Source organism: Saimiri boliviensis, chromosome 12, assembly GCF_048565385.1.
Source record: "Saimiri boliviensis isolate mSaiBol1 chromosome 12, mSaiBol1.pri, whole genome shotgun sequence".
NCBI classification, from domain to species: domain Eukaryota; kingdom Metazoa; phylum Chordata; class Mammalia; order Primates; family Cebidae; genus Saimiri; species Saimiri boliviensis.
Genome location: NC_133460.1, coordinates 56,021,177 through 56,039,963, shown reverse-complemented (window position 1 = coordinate 56,039,963; position 18,787 = coordinate 56,021,177). Strand labels below are relative to the sequence as shown.

The window sequence follows — 18,787 nt, the reverse complement described above, 5'->3', positions numbered from 1 at the left end:
TTGGAGTTCTCAAATTCTCAATTTGTGAAAATGCAGACATAGGCTAAACAGAAACTGACCTTTGGAGAATCCATGAAAAAGAGCTTTTCTGAACACATTAAAACCATAAACGGAACTCAGAGTTTTTAGACACATATATTTCTTAAAGTGCTTAAGGTTATTCTCCTGAATGTGCTAAGCAATGGATATGCTAATCATGTATCATTCTCATCTGTTCACTAAATAATGCTAATCTCAGAAGGACCTCTATTTGAAGAAAGGAAAAAGCATAAAGACTAATTTGGGTTATTCTGTATGCCTGAACATTGTCTAACTGCAAGCATATCTTACTTAAAAATCAGAATTTCCTATTTAAAAATGATTATAACATGACAATCATCTGAAGTAAGGTTGACTGGGCTTCATGCCATGCCATGGCTTTCTAAGCCAACAAGAAATATAATGGTCTTTGGAGAAGGGCCCCTTTGGCTTCCTGGGGCTCGTGATCTTTCTTATGTCCTGATGATACCAAAGCTAACCTTTCTTTCTGCTATTGATGTTTGTCTCCTTTTGGGCAAACTCCTCGAGTAGGCCAGAAGGAATGATGCATACTATAAGTAGTGTTCCTAAGAACACCATATTCTCTGTCATAGGCCTCATCTTCTGCAAATCAAGTTTCAAATGGATTTTGGTAATTCATCTCATTAGACATTTTATTTTAGTTCTGATCCTAATTACAGAGATTTCAGAAGACTGTTCTAAGAGCTGGTTAAACTATTTACAGTGGAACTTTTTTTTTTTCAGAACTACAAAATACTTTGATAACATTTTAAAAAATTCCAAATTTATAAAATTGTTTATGTTTCTACATATCAGGTATTCAGTATGTTTCTAGCAGGACTGGCTGACTGGCTACATAATTTGCAAGGTCACTTTTCGTGAATTATTAAGAATTTCAAAGTGGTGACAGCAGAGTATTAAAATAAAAGAGACTTGGGGCTGGGTGCAGTGGTTCATGCTGGTATTCACAGCACTTTAGAAGGCTGAGGTGGCTAGATCACTTGAGCCCAGGAGTTTGAGATCAGCCTGGGCAACATGGTGAAACCCCATATTGACAAAAAATGCAAAAAAATTAGCTGGGCGTGGTGGTGCCCACCCTGTAATCCCAGCTACTCGGGAGGCTGAGGCATGAGAATGACTTGAGCTTGGGAGGTGGAGGTTGCAGTGAACTGAGATAGCGCCACTGAACTCCAGCCTGGGTGATAGAGTGAGACCCTGTCTCAAAAAATAAAATAAAATAAAACAACAGAGAAGTGTCTGAGTACAGATCCTATGCAACTACATAGGCTGAACACCCATGAAACCAGCCCTGGTTCCAAGGAATAAAACTGGTTTGAGCACTAGAGAACTTCTTCTCAACACAGCCAAGGGGGCATATGGTAGCCATGGGTAGAGGTGGGGGCCCATCTGGATTTGAATTGCACAAGCATCTGTATCGTCAGTAGGTAGTCAGTTCTTGGAAATTCAAAGGAGAATTCAAAGTGAATTGATTTAAAATTGTTAAGCAAGCCATCTCTCATCTCCTTTGAAATGTAAACAGTGTTTGGGATAGTGTGGGGCTAAGGCATGTCTGGATGCAATAGTATGAGAGCAGCATGTCTTCTGCATTCTAGCCTGGGATAAAAGACTGTTAAGAATCTGGTAACTGTCATTGTATTTATCATCAGCAGCATCAGTTACTAAGGGCCCAGAACTGTGTGAGGCTCTTTGGCTACGCTATCTGATCTTTTGGACAATAATATGAATACTCTTGGTTTAAGCGTTGAAGTGAGACATGCTTAAGTAAACCACTGATAGTGACTTTTCAAGTCATTAATCAAAATGCCTATCAAATTATTCCAGGTCTCGTTTTCATTGTCTTGGATGAACAAGCTTCCTAAGGAGGTCTTGAATAGGGTCTGATTCCACAAACCCAGTTGGATCTAGACATTTTGATAAAATGTTACCTGTGATTTTTTTGCATTCTACCGTAACCGTAATGTATGAAAAAGTAGATTAGTCAAGTGCCAAGGCAGTAACTAGAAGGAACAAAAAGGGCTGTCAGGAATATAAATTGAGAAAGTGAGACTCCTCCAAACAGCAGGAGACAGGGGTAAACTTCCATCGCAGGCATTCACTCACAAGCGACATCACAACCTCCACGCACAAATCTCTTCAGATGTCGACAATCTCCTTTTTCTAGCGCTCCTCCCCAAATTGTCATTTAATCATGTGTCTAAACATTCTCTGAATATTGTCCTTCATAACTCAATTCCTGCTGCTTACTGCTTCATTTGTTAAAAGAATAATATTTTGATTCATCACAGGCATTCCTGGAACAGATCAGGATGTTACAGACATGGCCCTGTGGCTTTATCTCGCAAATCAACACAGCAGAAACACAGGATGAGAGGGAATAATTAGGGCTTATGGATATATGTCTTTAAGAAGATTACAACTTAGAAATGTATTTTTCAGAATGATTCCATCTTGCTGCATATAGTCACACCAGATGAAAGGAATCTTCTCTGTTTTTAGGGATGAAACTCGCATATGAGTATTCAGATTTATTTTTCATCCAGCCATCACTTCCTCCCAACTCTAGCCCCAGTTTAAGATCCATCTGGACCCTGGAAAGTGAACACTGGTGTTGGACTTAAGAGCCAGATGGCTTGGATCTGGATTCCAGAACTGTTATTTACTGGCTGCATAACCTTAACCTCTCTGTGTCTCAGTTTTCTCATCTTTAAAATGAGTATGATAATAGTACTATGTCACAGGGTTGTGGAGATGAGTAAGTGGGTAAAGGTTGTAAAGGGATTAGAGTAGTGTTTAGCACATGACAAGCTCTGTATGTAGTTATTGTTGATAGTGTTTATAATCAATACATTTATTGAGCACTTACTGGACGCCAGGCATGATTCCGCATGCTGGGGATTCAGTTGTAAAAAAGAAAGATGAAGACCTTGCCCCCATGTTATTTAAACTTTCATTCTAGTGGGTTAAGAGTAAATAGGTAAGTGAATAAATGAATAGTGTCGCATAAGGATAATTGATCTGAAGAATATGAACTAGCCTGAATGGGTGTGGAGACCTGTTTTACCCTCAGTGGTCTGAGTGAAACTATCCTAGGAGGTATCATTGAAGCTGACATTGAAAAACCAGGAGAGAATGCCGCAAAGGCCAAAGCTGTACAGTGGTGACAAGCTGGGTCTGGTTTGTTGGAGGAAGCAGTTGGAGGCCATTGTGGTTGGAACGTGGTAGACAGGAGAGCAGTCAAGAAGGCAAGGCCGCTGGCCACACTGAGTATTCTGAGTACAACAGACCACATCTGGCCAAGTTCTAAGTCTGGGGTGAGACAGTTCACACTTGGTGAGAAGACGCAGCTTCTGAAAACCAGCAGCATCCTTCTAATGCCACTGTTTCTGGATATGCTGGTTAGGACAGCGAGCCCTGAAGTACAACCCCTGTTTATTTTTCGTACGACAAATATTTTTTGTCCAAGTGTAACCCCTGATTATTTTTTGCCCATCTCCATGCACTCATTTGGGAAGAAGAAATAGCACAATATATTGGCATAGTACTTGGCTTGATATCTTGTTTCTAATAAAAGTTCAGAAATAGAAGTCTCAAAATGGCATGCCGTAGACTACATCCACCCCACAGACAACTTCTGCATTTCTCAAGTTTTTATTTTTAAATTGAATTTGTTGCCAGTATTTTAAAATTATAAGATTTTATATAAGATCTGGGTTCCTGCCTTCTTTAGATTAGAGTCAGAAGGCAGAGTCCCAGATTCCCATAAAGCAGCTAGCTGTTGGCTTGAGCTGAGAGCTGCTCCCTTTAGCCACAGTCCACACTATCCTCTGTTGCATTCCACCAGGCCTGCTTCATTCATGTCCCTTCCCTGCTTGGTTCATCCCACTGTCCCACCCTTACCAGCCTCCTGCCTTTTGCTTCTAATCTTATGTGCCTGCATTACAATGTCTGCGGTCAGACAGCATCCTCGGCCTCCCGGCCATTCACTTGTCTTCTGAGTTAGGAGGTCGTGCACATGATGTCCATTTTTCTTGAGCCTTGGACCTTTTCTAAACAGATACCAACCACACTGAACCATCATTATTGAAGGAGCAGTGAGGAGCCACCCCCTTCTGAGGAGAAAAAGGGGAACCCAACTATAAGAGCTAGTGAGTTCCAATGCACACAAACTGGGAGTGTTGTCATTTTTTATAGAAAATAAGATTTCATGAAGCTATAGGTTTGCAGGGCCTACCTAATCTGGAAAAATAAAGAAAAAGCATATTTTAACAGTGTTAAGAGAAAGAGCAGAGAAAAGCAGAGGCTCCCTTTGCTAGTGCACATCTGAAAAGTGTAGGGGTACGATGGAGAATGGCAGCCTCTGGAGAGACCCCTGCTGCAAGATCCCCTAGGAGCCAGAGAGAAATTTCAACGTGATCCAGTTATGCCTGGTGTATCTTTGCTCTGCCCACTGCACCACAATGCCCAGGAAAGGAGTTTGCATGTTCAGTGCATTCATATTTTCAGAACAAAGGCAGTGACTGGGAGAAGGGAAACTGGGCCCTGAATTAGGACTTGTAGCTTCTGGTCCTGGCTCAATGGCAGCCCTTGCACATCTTTTCTAGTGTCTGGGTCCCAGCTGGGTCCAGCTGTTAAATGGGAATGATGTTACCCCTTATGACTTTTGGCTAATCAGAGAACAGCAACGGCATATGAAAATCTTTCACAGAGCACATACATGTTTCTTAAGATCACATGTAATTATAAAAAAGCAGAATTCTTTTTGGTATATATGCATGTAGATATATGAATATATATCTATATACTTGTGTGTACTTATCCTCTCTGTCTCTCTCTCTCTTCCTCTCTCTCTCTCTCTCTCTCTCTCTTCCTCTCTCTCTCTCTCTCTTTCATGAACACTGGGTACCCAGAAGATATGGTTCAGTGTTCTCATCTTTAATATCAGAGAGCTGGCCTCTGCCAGAAATGAACTTAGTAACATTGGAGGGTGTGACCAATCTGGAATGTGGGTCCACATGATTTACTGTCTTATCTGTACTTTCACTAAGGGCCAAACCCTTGAACCTGGTGTTATGGAGAGGCCTGAGTTCTCTATCAGTCAAGCTAACCTAGTGCCAGGTAATTTCAATTACATAAACAATTTATTGCTCCACGAGCCTATTTCATCCACTTCACTCAGGAGCCTCCATTTTGACTGCCCACATGGAGACAGAGGGCCGATGGCCATCTCGAGGCAGAGGAGCTAGCAGTAGTATCGATGGGCCACATGGTAGCATGTCCTGCTAGACTCAGAACAGACCACTGCTGTCACATCAGGCCAGGCAACCCTGGGATAGGGAAAAAAATCCAATCATTTTTATCTCCCATGAAAGAAAAATACTAAAAATAAAAATCTACACCATGAAAACTAGCAAATATAAAAAATGGCAGCTGTGACATGGGAAATGACAATTTTAGAGCAATTATAAACGAAAGGCAGAGAGCCATTAAAGTTAAGGCAATGTTATTAAAAGATGTGTTAATTTTCAGTTAAATTTTCTATAAAAGACCAATTAGTTTAAAAGGCTTGACAGCATTAACTGTGAAACATAAGCTCCGGTAATTATACTTTAAAAAAAAATAAAAAGAGGATGCTCTGGCGAGTTGCAGACGCAGGCGCAGGCACAGCGGGCGTGGGCAGAGCCGGCTAGATGGCGCTGTGGGCTCAGGGTTCTCTGTTGCCATGCCTGAGTCCCTCCCCTGGCATTTCATGGTTTCCTCAGTGTCTCTTTTACAGGACCTGAGGGTCATCAAACTTTTTTAGAGGCCAAGTGGGCCACCCATGTGTTCTGAGCCAGCTCTCAGAGATTAGAATCAGAACATGGGGAGAGGGAATTGTCTACATTGGTTGCATTGTTAGTTGATGGTTCTTTTTATAAACTCCCATTTTTTGAGTGTGCTTTTTCTATCAGAAGTTTCACACATACTCTCATTTAACACTAATCTGTAAATTTTGTGTGTGTGTTTTGTTTTTTCATCTCTGTTATATGGATGAGGAATTTGAGGCAGAGAAAAGTTAGGCAACTTTCTCATTGTTGTGGCTATTGGATAGCAAAGCAGGTATTAAAAGCCACACTAATTGGATTTGGAAGTCTGTACTCATAACCAGAAAGCCATGTTGTCTTAGGGCTTTGCCACTCAGGTTTGGAAACTTGCCCTTGGCAGTGGGAAGAGGGACTCCCATATTCCTTAGACTATACAGGTCGCTGGATCCCAGGCTCTGAACAGGACCCTAGCTCAGCTATCTTATGCTCCCCATTGCCCATGTGACACAGGATTAGCCATTGAAAAGGTCTCTGCCAGAAACATCCCTGAGGACTAATCCTGCCAGAGTTGGAGGATCTATACAAGAGCTTCTCAGAAGGCTTCTAGCACAGGTATCGTGGTAAGGCACAGAAAAGTCTGGCAGGACAAAAGCTTAGGAGGCAAAGGATCTCATTTACATGTTACAATCCTGCCTTTAGAATTTTGTATTTCTTCAATTCTAGCATTTATGTTAACCCAGAAAAAAACATGTGCCTTCTGGGTCAGGTGAGTTGTGGAGAGGCTTCCTCCACAGGAAGCACTTTTGGTAATTGGTATTTAAAGTCCTATACCTGGTTTGCCCCATGATGCAGAAGTAGCTACCACCTCTGCAGAAAGCCTTGGAGTGACCCTTAATTGCAGGCTGCTGAATGCTCTGTAAAGCGCCTTCCCCCAACCCTCACTCCCATCATGTAAAAAAATTTGCACCCTCCAATATGGCTGACTTGACACCCTTTTCCCGGGAAGGCATTATCTTTCCACAGAATTATTTAGATCCCAAAGAGATACATGTGCAGAGTGCACCCATCAGCAATGCCGAGTCCTTCTCTGCATCTGAATATTTGGGTATCAAAACAGGAGCAAGAGCATCTGGTGGCAAAAATACATCATCATTCTCTGTTATCCCAGATTCTGCTGCCCCACAGCTCTGCTTCTGGATGCCTGCAAGGAAAAAATCAAGGAGAGCCATCTGGGATGCAGTGCCAGCTCAGAGGGCAGAGAATTATGCTCAGAGCTGTGAGCAGTCCCAGAGTTGTTCAGGCACCCATGAAACCCTGGGACTGACTTCGAAATTGTACCTGTTGATGAGCAATTCTAAAAGTGATGCACTCTTCGACTTGCACACAATTTCAGGCAAAACCAAGGCCCAAGGATTAGTAGATGCTCAATAAATGTCAGTGACTGATAAAAAAAAAATTGAGCATAACTGATTTCAACACAGAAGTGGAACCAAGTTAGGGTCAAATCCCAAAGATCTGGCAAAACAATAACCTCCCAAGTTGGCCTTCTAGACTTCTCATTGCAATGGATAACCTATAGTGTCCTTTGTTTAAAAAAACATTGACTGTGTTTTCATTAGAACAGTTATTCCTGCTTCTTGAAGAAAACATGGAAAGCACAGAAACATATAAAAGAAGACTTATAAAGAATAAACATATAAAAGTAAAAAGAAAACATATAAAGAAGAAAATATAAATGACCTATGTTTCCAACACCAAGGATAAGCATGGTTAATATTTTTGATGCGTTTCCTTCTAAATAGATAGATAAATACAGAATTATCCCATTTTATAGGTTGTTTTTTTTCATTTTCAGTTAATACTTTATCCAGAGTATTTTTTTATATTCTTAGGTGTTATGATTTGCAGAGCCTCCATAGGACTTTATGAAGCTCCATTCTATGAATGTTCCAGAATCTACTTAACTATCACCAAATTGTTGGCTATTTAGATTTTTAAAATTTTTGTTATAGTAATGATTAACACTGTAATAAAAATTATTGTTCATAAATCTTTGAACAAGTAGTGACTTATTACATTGAGGCAAACATAACTGGGTTTTTAACAAATATGGACATACTCAAAGTTCTTGATACATATTGTCATGATATCGCCAAGAAACAATTTTACCAATCCACACTCTCATCACTACTGTGTAAGTGCCATCTCATGCACTATGACAAATGTGGATTGCCATTTTTCCTTTAATTGTGTTTATGGTAGTTTCGAACTATATCAGATTTTAATTTGTATGCAATGATGTAATGCATATTTTATATTGTGAATTCATAGTTTTTATGCTTAAAAAGTACACACTGAACATGAGAACTATCAAGCATCTTGAGATTAAACATTTGGCTAGATTTTTATGACGTTGTCTGAGGCTATATTTTTTGCCTTTAACTATTTTGTAACATTTACTTTCTTTTTTACAGAAATTTAAAATAAATATATTTTCACAGTAGAAAATATATAAAATAAAATTACAGGAAGAAACACCAAAATTCCATCACCAAGAGTTAACTACTAAGTAGATTTGTTGTATACTACTTACAGTTACTTTCACATAAATATGTCTATCAGTTCAGGTATGCATTATTTATTATTTTCCCCTCTGGAATTCGCAAAATCAGAGCATTATGTACTTTTCATAACACTTCATAGTAGAAATAAAAATGAGTGAGCATAATAAACAGGATATCTTTTTTTGATAGTTTTCCATTAAACGTTGAAGTATTATATTTAAAAAATTACAATTTATAAAGTAATAAGTGTGGCCAGGTGCAATGGCTCACGCCTGTAATCCCAGCACTTTGGGAGGCCGACTGGGCAGATCAGGAGGTCAAGAGATCGAGACCATCCTGGCCAACACGGTGAAACCCCATCTCTACTAAAAAATACAAAAATCAGCTGGGCATGGTGGTGCGTGCCTGTAGTCCCAGCTATTTGGGAGGCTGAGGCAGGAGCATTGCTTGAACCCAGGAGGCAAAGGTTGCAGTGAGGTGAGCTTGCGCCACTGTACTCCAGCCTAGGGCCTGGTGATAGAACAAGACTCTGCCTAAAAAAAAAAAAAAAAAAAGTAGTAAGCGCATGATTTGTTATGTTATGAAACAGTATATATAATAAAGTTTAATAATAAAAATGATCTCTACATTTTATAAACATTTGATAATTGAAAACATTGAAAGGAATCATTAGTACAAAAAAGCGAATTAAAAATAATATTAAATCTTAAAACACAGTACCATAAAGATTCAATATTTAAAAGTGGGTATTCTTAAAATTAAAATTTTAATACACAAAGAGTTACTTGCCCTGGCCAATAGTTTTGCAGATATGCATTTTTTTGACATGAATTGTGAATCAAGGTGTTTTGGGGCTCCTAATTTAAAAAAAACATTTTTCTATTATATAATTATTACCATGCCATTAAATATTATCTGAAAGCATAATATTCATGTCTGTACTATGTGAGTCATGTCAAGGAATCATTGTTTAATCATTATCATATTGTTGAAAAATTTTTATCAGAGAGCCAGTTTACCCCAAATCATTCATTGAGTAAAATCCCTTTCCCATGGTATGTGATGCTTTCCTTATCATACTAAGGAATGGAGCAGCAAACTTCTTGTAAAGGGCCAGATGGTAAACATATTCAGCCTTTGAGGACCACATAGTCTCTGTCACAACTACTCAATTCTGAGCTTCTTAGCACCAAAGCAGCCCTAGACAATACATAAACAAATGGACATGCTGGGTCCCAACAAAACCTTATTTAAAAAAAATAATGGATGACAGAAGATTTGGCCCAAGAGCCTGATTTGCCAACTCCTGTATTAAGGTCTGATAACTACTAAGCTGTGGTTTTTATAAATCCATTCTGGTTGATCTTCTAATTTTTCAAATTGTCTACAATATTTGGTTAGGAAGGCTTTAAAATTTACTATACTACCTCAGAGGACAATTTTTGTATGACACTTTCCAGAGACAATTTAGCCTAATTTGATCAAGTTTTAAAAAGTCTAATTGAAATCTATAATTAGGCATATATCAAACAACAATTTTACTAGAAAGAAATGATAATAAATGGCCCATTTACATGTTAAGGAACATGGAATTTTCCTTTTTTTTCCTAATACTCTCCTCTGTCTCTTCATAGATAATTACTACTTTGCTTTTTGTGCTTAAAAACAATAGCTATTCTTATTCATGTCCAGCGACTGATATTAAAGAGAGTATCTGGAATAGTAGTGTTAATTCTCTTATGTATCTGACATTTTATCCTCCTTATTTCTAATTTTATTTGTGTTTTCTCAGTTATATTTGTCGTAGGTTTTTTTTTTTATTCTTTTAAGGAATTATTTCTTGAATTTGTCAATTCACAGAATATCCTCTTGCTATTTCATTAACTGTTGCTTTATTATTTTATCCTGCTTTGTTTTTTAAAAAAGTGATTCTTCGAATACTTTATTTTACTTATTATAATTCTGTTGCATTTAATAACAGCATTAAAGGCTCTGAATTTGTCTCTATAGCTTTGGCCTCAAGCCATGATATTTTTATATGGCCTTCTCAAATATTCTTTAATTTTTAAATATTTGATATTGTAAGTTTGATTTTCATCTTGATCTAGCAGTTACAGGATACTTAACAATTTTTTTTGAAGTTCTGGAATACTTACTTTTGCCTCTATTACATTGTATTTAATTTTTAAAATGTAGGTTATGCAGCTTATACTTTGTTATGTGTATTTAGATTTGATGGTTTTGGCCACTGATCTTTTTCTTTTTTTTTTTTTTTTGTAATTGTTGTTACAAAGTTTAGATTATATCCTCAATTTTTTTTCTTCTATTTTAAAGTATTTGACCTGTAAATGCTAAAAACAGTTAATAGCGGGAATGTTCCACATATTACCCTCAGTCCAAATGTATTTTAGTATAATTCTAATTAGTATTGCTTTCTATATTTCAATTATAATATTTTATCTATAAAAAGTTATAGCTGGCCAGGCGCAGTGGCTCAAGCCTGTAATCCCAGCACTTTGGGAGGCCAAGCTGGGTGGATCATGAGGTCAAGAGATCGAGACCATCCTGGTCAACATGGTGAAACCCCATCTCTACTAAAAATACAAAAAATTAGCTGGGCATGGTGGTGCATGCCTGTAATCCCAGCTACTCAGGAGGCTGAGGCAGGAGAATTGCCTGAACCCAGAAGGCGGAGGTTGTGGTGAGCCGAGATCGCACCATTGCACTCCAGCCTGGGTAACAAGAATGAAACTCCGTCTCAAAAAAAAAAAAAAAAAAAAAAAAAAAAGTTATAGCTTTGTTGGAATGTTAACTAAGAATATAAAATTAACTTATCTAACATAATAGTTTAAATTTTTTCTTTGAAATATACTTTTTTTTTTCCCCTTGGTCTCATAAAGATATCAGTTTGATTTTGATTTTGGCATTTGAACAAGTCTGAGAGCCTTTGCCATTTTATAGAATCATTTAGCTCATTTATGTTTAGTTATATACCATAAGATGCTATAGTCTTGCAATGTGTTTTTACATGCTTGTATCATAATTATGTCTTTCATAATACATCTTTTGGTATATGGACATTTTGTATGCTTATTTTGTCTAGTGTAAACTTTCCATTTTATTTTTAACTCTAGTTAGTTGTTACCGGCCATTCTATAGATGTATTTTCTAGGTATTATTGTCTAGAAAAATTTAGTAGCTCTTGATTCCTCTTTGTATAAGATCAGGCAATTTCCATGCCTTTAGTTCCATCATCATCTCTATCTCATCTCATTTTTCTGACTTCAAAGCATAATTTCAGCAATACTACATTAACAGCTAGTTTTTCTCATGTATTTTTTAATAATCAGTTTTGACATTTGCATTCCATTTCATAACAATATATACAATAATCTTTTACAATTCTATTTTAAATATATTTTACCAGTAAGCCAAATTTGCTCATATTTTAGTTAATGAAAGTTTAAAATTATCTTTAAGGAAGCTAATTTTTGTTTCTGAGTAATTAAAAAAATTATCAATAGACTGTTATATATGCAAAGAGTCAAAAAATATTTCAATTGCCTTCACAAATTATTGGCAATTTAGCTGTATGTAGAATTCTTGGAACAAATGTATCCTGTCAAAATTCCTCTGCTATTCCTCTTATATTTTCTAGAGAAACTTCAGGCTAGCCTCATTTTAGACTTGTATTTCTTACAGCATTGTTTTAGGTCATTTTTATTCTCCACTTAATATTTTAAACTCAAATATTCACTGAGTACAGGTCTAGGAGTTGGCCACATTAACTTGGTAAATGCTTTCGATCTGCATCCTAGCTTCATTTCCCAGCTTAGTACAGGTTGTTTTTATTTGTTTGCTTCTTTTGTATGCTTGCATTTTGTTTACAACTTTGATTTGTAAATACTTACTATTTATCACTTGACCTCTCTTGTATTTTTCTCAATATCAACAAACATTCTTATTAAACAAACAAAAATCGGTATACCTTTCTCTGTTTAGCTTAGAACTTCCTAGTTTTACTTCCATATCACTAATTCTGTGTGCATGTGCATGTGTGTGTGTATGTATGTGTGTGTGTAATTTTCAGTTCTAATACCGTGGTTTCTTAGATTAAAAGTTGGCCATTGCAAATTTAGTTATCTTTTAACTTTTTTTTTTTTTGAATATGAGACACAATTAACATACCATGCAACTCATCCATTTAAAGTGTATGATTCAGTGGGTTTTTTTTTTTATATAGCATATTCACAGACACATACAGCCATCACCATGGTCAATTTTGGAACATTTTCATGGCATCAAAAAGAAACTTTGTATTTTAGTTATACTCCCCTCCCCTACAACTCTACCCACCACCCTAGCAACCCTAAGCCACCACTAATCTAATCATTATTACAAACTGCCTAGCTGTTTTCCAAGTGACTTCACCACTTTACATCTTTACATTTCCACCAGCAGTGTGTGAGAGTCCCAGTTACTCCTTATTCTCAGCAATTCTTGTTATTATCATCTGTCTTTTTTATTACAGCTATTATAGTAGGTGTAAAATATCTCATTGTGGTTTTGATTTGCATTTCTCTGATGACTAGTGCTGTTGAACCTCTTTGCATAAGTTTATTAAGCATTTTTATATCGTTTTTCGAAAAATGTTTAAGTCATTTGCTCATTTAAAAATTGGGTTATCTTTTTTTGTTGAATTTTAAAAGGCTTTTTAATACTGAATACTAGACCCTTATCAGATACATGATTTTCAAACATGTTCTCTCATTTTGTAGGTTTTTTTTTTTTTCTTTCACTTTTTGGATAGTGTCCTTCAAAGCACAAACATTTTTATAATTTTCGTGAAATTCAATATTTTTGTTCTTTTTGTAGTTTATGCCTTTTGTGTCGTGTCTAACAAACTATTGCCAAATCAAAGTTCATAAAGATTTTCTCCTATATTTTTTTCTAAGCATTTTTCACTTTTAGCTTTTACATTTAGGTCTTTGACCTCCTTTGAGTTAATTTTTGCATATGGTATGAGGTATAAGTCCCACTTTATTCTTCTCCATGTGGATACCCAGTTGTTGCTATGCCATTTGTTTAAGAGACTATTGTTTCTCCATTGAATGATCTTGACACCCTCACTGAAAATTAATTGACCATAACTGAATGAGTTTATTTCTGGATTTTTAATTCTTTTTCTTTGGTCTATATGTCTATGCTATTGCCATGACTATCTATCTTGATTACTGTAGTCTTATAGTATGTTTTGAAACCAGGAAATTTGAAACTTCCATCTTTGTCTTTCTTTTATAAGACTGTAAGATTCCTTTGGCTATTTTGAGTCTGTTGCAATTTTAGAGTCAATTTTCCATTTTTACCAAAAAAAAAAATGACTTTGTGGTTTTGATATTTTTTTGATATTTTTACCAAAAAAATGGACTTTGTGATTTTGATATACCTATCAAAATCTGAAAATTGGGGTAGTATTCCATCTTAATAAATCAAGTCTTCCAATCCATGAACATGGGATGTCTTTCCATTTATTTAGGTCTTCTTTAATTTCTTTCAGTAATGTTTTGCAGTTTTCAGTATGCCAGTCATATTTGTCCTTGGGTATATTTATTTCTAAGTATTTTATTCATTATTTTTCTGTGACAGAATCTCGCTCTGTCACCCAGGCTTGGGTGCAGTGGCGTGATCTCAGCTCACTGCAACTTCTGCTGCCCAGGTTCAATCAATTCTTCTGTCTCAGTCTCCTGGGGATCTGGAATTGTAGATGCCCACCACCATGCCCAGCTAATTTTTGTATTTTCAGTAGAGACTAGGTTTCACCATGTTGGCCAGCCTGTTCCCAAACTCCTGACCTCAAGTGATCCACCCACCTTGGCCTCCCACAGTTCTGGGATTTCAGGTGTGTACCACCACATTTGGCTGACTTCCTATTTTCTACCACATCAAGTTTAAAATCCCTTGCTTGACTTTTAAAACACTCATCCCTCAAAAAAAAAAAAAAAAAAAAAAAAAAAAAAAGCTTAAAAATTCAAAGGAAGGTTGGAAATGGGGCTGACTGTTCCTCTCATTGGCAAAGGCCTTATGTCTCTGATATAAGGCCAAACTGTTTATCAGTGCTTCCTTGCACTAAGCATGTTTCTAAGTGCTTTCACAGGTAGGGAATAGAGCCCCACAGCCCTGTATTATTACATTTTACAGATCATGAAATGGAGGCACAAAAATGTTAAACAACTTTCCGAGGTCACACAACTTCTAAGAGGTGAAGTCAGCATTAAACCCTTAGCCCAACTCTGGGTCCCTGGATCCTGTAACCTCTCTAGCAATCTAACTTAGTTTAAGTATCCTTTTTCTGCTTCTGTGCCTCAAGGCAAATATTCACTCTGAACATAAATTCCCCTTAGAGTCTGGCAGGCTATGGACAACATTCCTAATTTCGTTTGCAGTTGGAATTTTGTATCACATTAGGTGTTTTTGTAAGTATTTCAATGGGGAATGTGAATTCAATAACTATCATCTTAATTCAGAAGTCCTCATGGAATTCTTTGAATACAAATTTGGTCTTAATGACCCATGCTTACTTTACAGATGAGAAAAATCAAAGTTCTATGTTTCCAAGATATAGAACTAGTTAGGAAAGCTGGGATGAGAACTTGAGCTCACCCTTACTTGGTTTGTTCCCTGTCGTGCCTTGCCAGGTAAACTCTCTAAAGAAGCTACTGTTCCTTACCTCTTTCCAAAGTACATCTTCAAAAGCCTCAGGCAAACTTTGATTTGAATTTTTTAACCTATTTGATTTCTACTTACATAGGAAAATAGAATGCACCCCCTTACCTGAGAATTTCTCAAAGTAGGCTGGTGACAAATGCCTTTTAAAGCTCCTTTATTTGACATCCCATTAATTTTTTTTAAACTCCCATTGTTTTGCTCCTGACAGATCTGTTATGTTTCAGATGTGACACAAATGTACACTTAGAGCAAAACTTCTTTAATAAGTGGTATTTGCCTCAGACTACTGAGGTTATTTTAGAAAACAAAAGCCAAAGGACACTTACCAGGACATTCACCTTGCCATAAATTTATCTGGCATATTTAATTGATTGAGAATTCTGGGTTAGACAGTTATCAACGCATGCGATAAATTGTTGAGCATTAATGAAAGGTTTTGCCATTGTCATGGGGAGGAAGCTTCCTGGCACTTGGGTGACAGGGCCTCACAGACAATGCTGCTTGGGTTAGCAGGTGGGGCATTTAGCAGCATTTTCTTACATGTGTCCAGAGTCTCATAGTAGACATGTAGACTTGAGGATGGGGAGGCAATATTTGTATCCCAATGAACATGAATTATGGTAAATACTCATTATTCAGATTTGAGTCCTTTAAAAAAAATCCCCTCAACTGGTTTTTTAAAGTCAGGCTCTCATGGCAGAGCCAAGCAAGAGAGAAAATAATGGAATAATTGGAGGCTGCTGTCTTTTCACTTCCCACATAAAATTATTTGAAGAGACAGGCCAGAACTTTAAACAGGAGATACCAAGAAAAGTTGTAATTTGGATGTCGGCTGTCATGACTTTAGGGTGTTTGCTTAAAAGACATTTTCCCCACTTTCTCTCTTTCTGCAGACATACTTCAATGACAATATCCTCACCCTGATACGGACCCTGGTGACCGGAGGAGCCACGCCGGAGCTAGAGGCTCTGATTGCTGAGGAGAATGCCCTTCGAGGTGGCTACAGCACCCCGCAGACACTGGCCAATAGGGACCGCTGCCGTGTGGCCCAGTTAGCTCTGCTTGATGGGCCATTTGCGGATTTAGGGGTGAGTCCACAGCACCGAGGTCACCTGAGCTTGTTTGGGAAAAGCTTAATCACAAAGAACATGGTATCAGATGTGACAATCTAGGCATCTGTCTTTTCTCCTTCCTATTGTAGATAACTGTAAGAGGTAATATTTATGGTTTACTCTTTGCTCTATGCATAGTCATTCATTTGAATCTTCATGGCAACTCTTTGATATAAAGTTCTAGTATCACAACTTCTAAGTCAACTGAGGCCCAGAGCGAATGAGGACTGGGCCTATTGGGAATTTGCAGGAAGGCATCCTGGCTTCAGAACCTGTGGGCTTTCTCACTCCTTAATGTTTTCTTTACATATCCTCTGCACAAGGTGATACCAGCATGCAGCCAAGGTTGGGAACTATTTCCACAGGCTCTTAACATAGCTTAGGACAACTCAGCGCAACTATACATTAATAACACATGGAAGTGGTCAGCCTCAGCCTGCAGGTTTCTTAGTTTTTATATGTGAGTATGACCCAAGCACTGGTGGTTTTCAAAGCACCAGGGTAGTCAGTAGTCAGGTGTATCCAGAGCCACCAGTCAAATAGAATCTCATGTGGATACTTTAATGCCTGTAATTCAAAACCTAGACCTTATAATTTCTGAGATTGGAAATTATAAGTCACGTTCCTTCAGGCTCTTCCTGTGACAGAAGTGACCAGCGTCTCCCTTCTGATTCCATGCACCTGCCTGGGGTAGGCACTGTGACAGAAGTGTGCAGTCTTTGCCCTTACTCCCAGCCCAACCCCACAGATGCATTCAAAAGGTGCAGCCATAAGTCACAGAAACCGATAAATCTGTTGCACAAGCAATAGTGTTGCCCAGAAAGACTAAATAGTGGAAAAGGAGCCAAGGAAAGGGTCTGTCTCTGTTTTTTTTTTCTGAAACACTGATGCATACTTGCCCCATTTTTTAGTTCGATCACAGGCTGCAACCTATGTTAGACTAGGCTTTTTTTGAAAGGGAATTTTCATAGCTTGTGGTTCTTTATACTTACCATTTGCTTATTGATCCACTTGATAAAGACTTTAGATAATGGTAAGATTTGGCCCCATCTGTATTCTCTAATCTGAGACACTTGTGAGAATTCCAACAATTGGAAGGACAAAGACAGTCATTCTATTCCCAGTGAAGCCATCCTGCAGCACCCAGTGCCCTTCATATAATACAGGTAACATCTACCTGAAGCCACCTGGCAGCTGAAGCCAGCAGTTCCAAGTGGATGCATTTGCTTACACTTTATGCATCAAGCCCCAGTCCCTGGGAAGGTGGCTGTGAACTGATTCGAACTGCAAATCCGAGTTATTCAGCCTGCAGACCCCTTGGCTCCTAGGGAAACACGTTCTCTTCCACCCTTGCCATCTCTGAGGTCTGTAAATTATGCTTTTCACACAGTCCTTACCTGAAAGAGTCTGTCGCCATAGGACCTGGTGGGGTCCTCCTCCTTGCAGTGGTTTTCATTATCACTCAGGCAGTTTTGACAACACGATCCTATCACAGCAGTTACAGCTAAGCAGGGGCTGAACATAATCACCATTTTGCAGAAAAGGGTTTGTCTCCTCAGCTGAGCATACATCTGAGACCATCAAGCTTTACACTTTCACTTAAAATGAGGGAGAAGCATAATCTCCTTAGAGTTTTCAAACCCCATTGCTACAGGTGGAAAACTGGACAGACACCAGAGGGAAACGCCATCGTTACCCAATTCCTAAAAATCACCCACATTGGATGTAGGCTGTTAACCATGTTGACTGCTTTCCCTGTCACCTTTTGGCACATGGACCCTCCAGCTCGGGAGACACCAAGACAAGCTTTGATGAAAAGACCCTTTTCCCTGCTGGCCCTTGATTTTCAGGCAAATAAAAAGGATGTTTCTCTCTGTTCTTTTTGCTGTCTCCCAGGATGGCGGTTGTTATGGTGATCTGTTCTGCAAAGCTCTGAAAACGTATAATATGCTTTGTTTTGGAATTTACCGGCTGAGAGATGCCCACCTCAGCACCCCTAGTCAGTGCACAAAGAGGTGAGTATTTGTTCCCACTCTGCCCTCCCAAGTAACCACAGAAACATTAATGTCCTCTCCTGTCCCCTTCCGTAAAGTCAAAGGTCTGTGTACATCCCTTCAACACAAATTACCCTGCCCATATTAAATCCAACACTGACTTTGGAGGCGATGGGAAACACTTTTTTTTCTATAATTACTAGTAGTAGATGTAAAGACATTTTGGTAAGGATTCAAGTTTTGTGTTAATAGAATAATTCCATCACCCAATTACAAAAGTCTGAATAAAAGCATCTCTCCCAAACTCCAGCCACGGGGATAATTTCTGTTGATACCTAATATAGAGATATTTCACATTGCTAGTGTTTAGGATAAGTTTTTGTGTTTTTTTCTTTTTTCTTTTTCTTTTTAGATGGAGTCTTGCTCTGTTGCCCAGGCGGCTGGAGTGTAGTGGCACAATCTTGCCTCACTGCAACCTCAGCCTCCTGGGTTCAAGTGATTCTCGTGTCTTAGCCTCCCTAGTAGTGGGG

The 18,787-nt window shown here is 38.1% G+C and overlaps 1 protein-coding gene across 30 annotated transcripts in view; it reads left to right on the top strand.

The window, feature by feature from the left end:
- The window catches only part of KCNMA1 (potassium calcium-activated channel subfamily M alpha 1), a 765,877-nt gene that overhangs the window by 735,242 nt on the left and 11,848 nt on the right, over nt 1-18,787 (top strand). For all 30 annotated transcript variants that reach the window (XM_074382450.1, XM_074382449.1, XM_074382451.1 and 27 more), the window contains 2 exons: nt 16,045-16,239; nt 18,160-18,278. In XM_074382450.1, the coding sequence (XP_074238551.1) occupies nt 16,045-16,239; nt 18,160-18,278 (314 nt within the window). The remainder of the gene's footprint in view (nt 1-16,044; nt 16,240-18,159; nt 18,279-18,787) is intronic.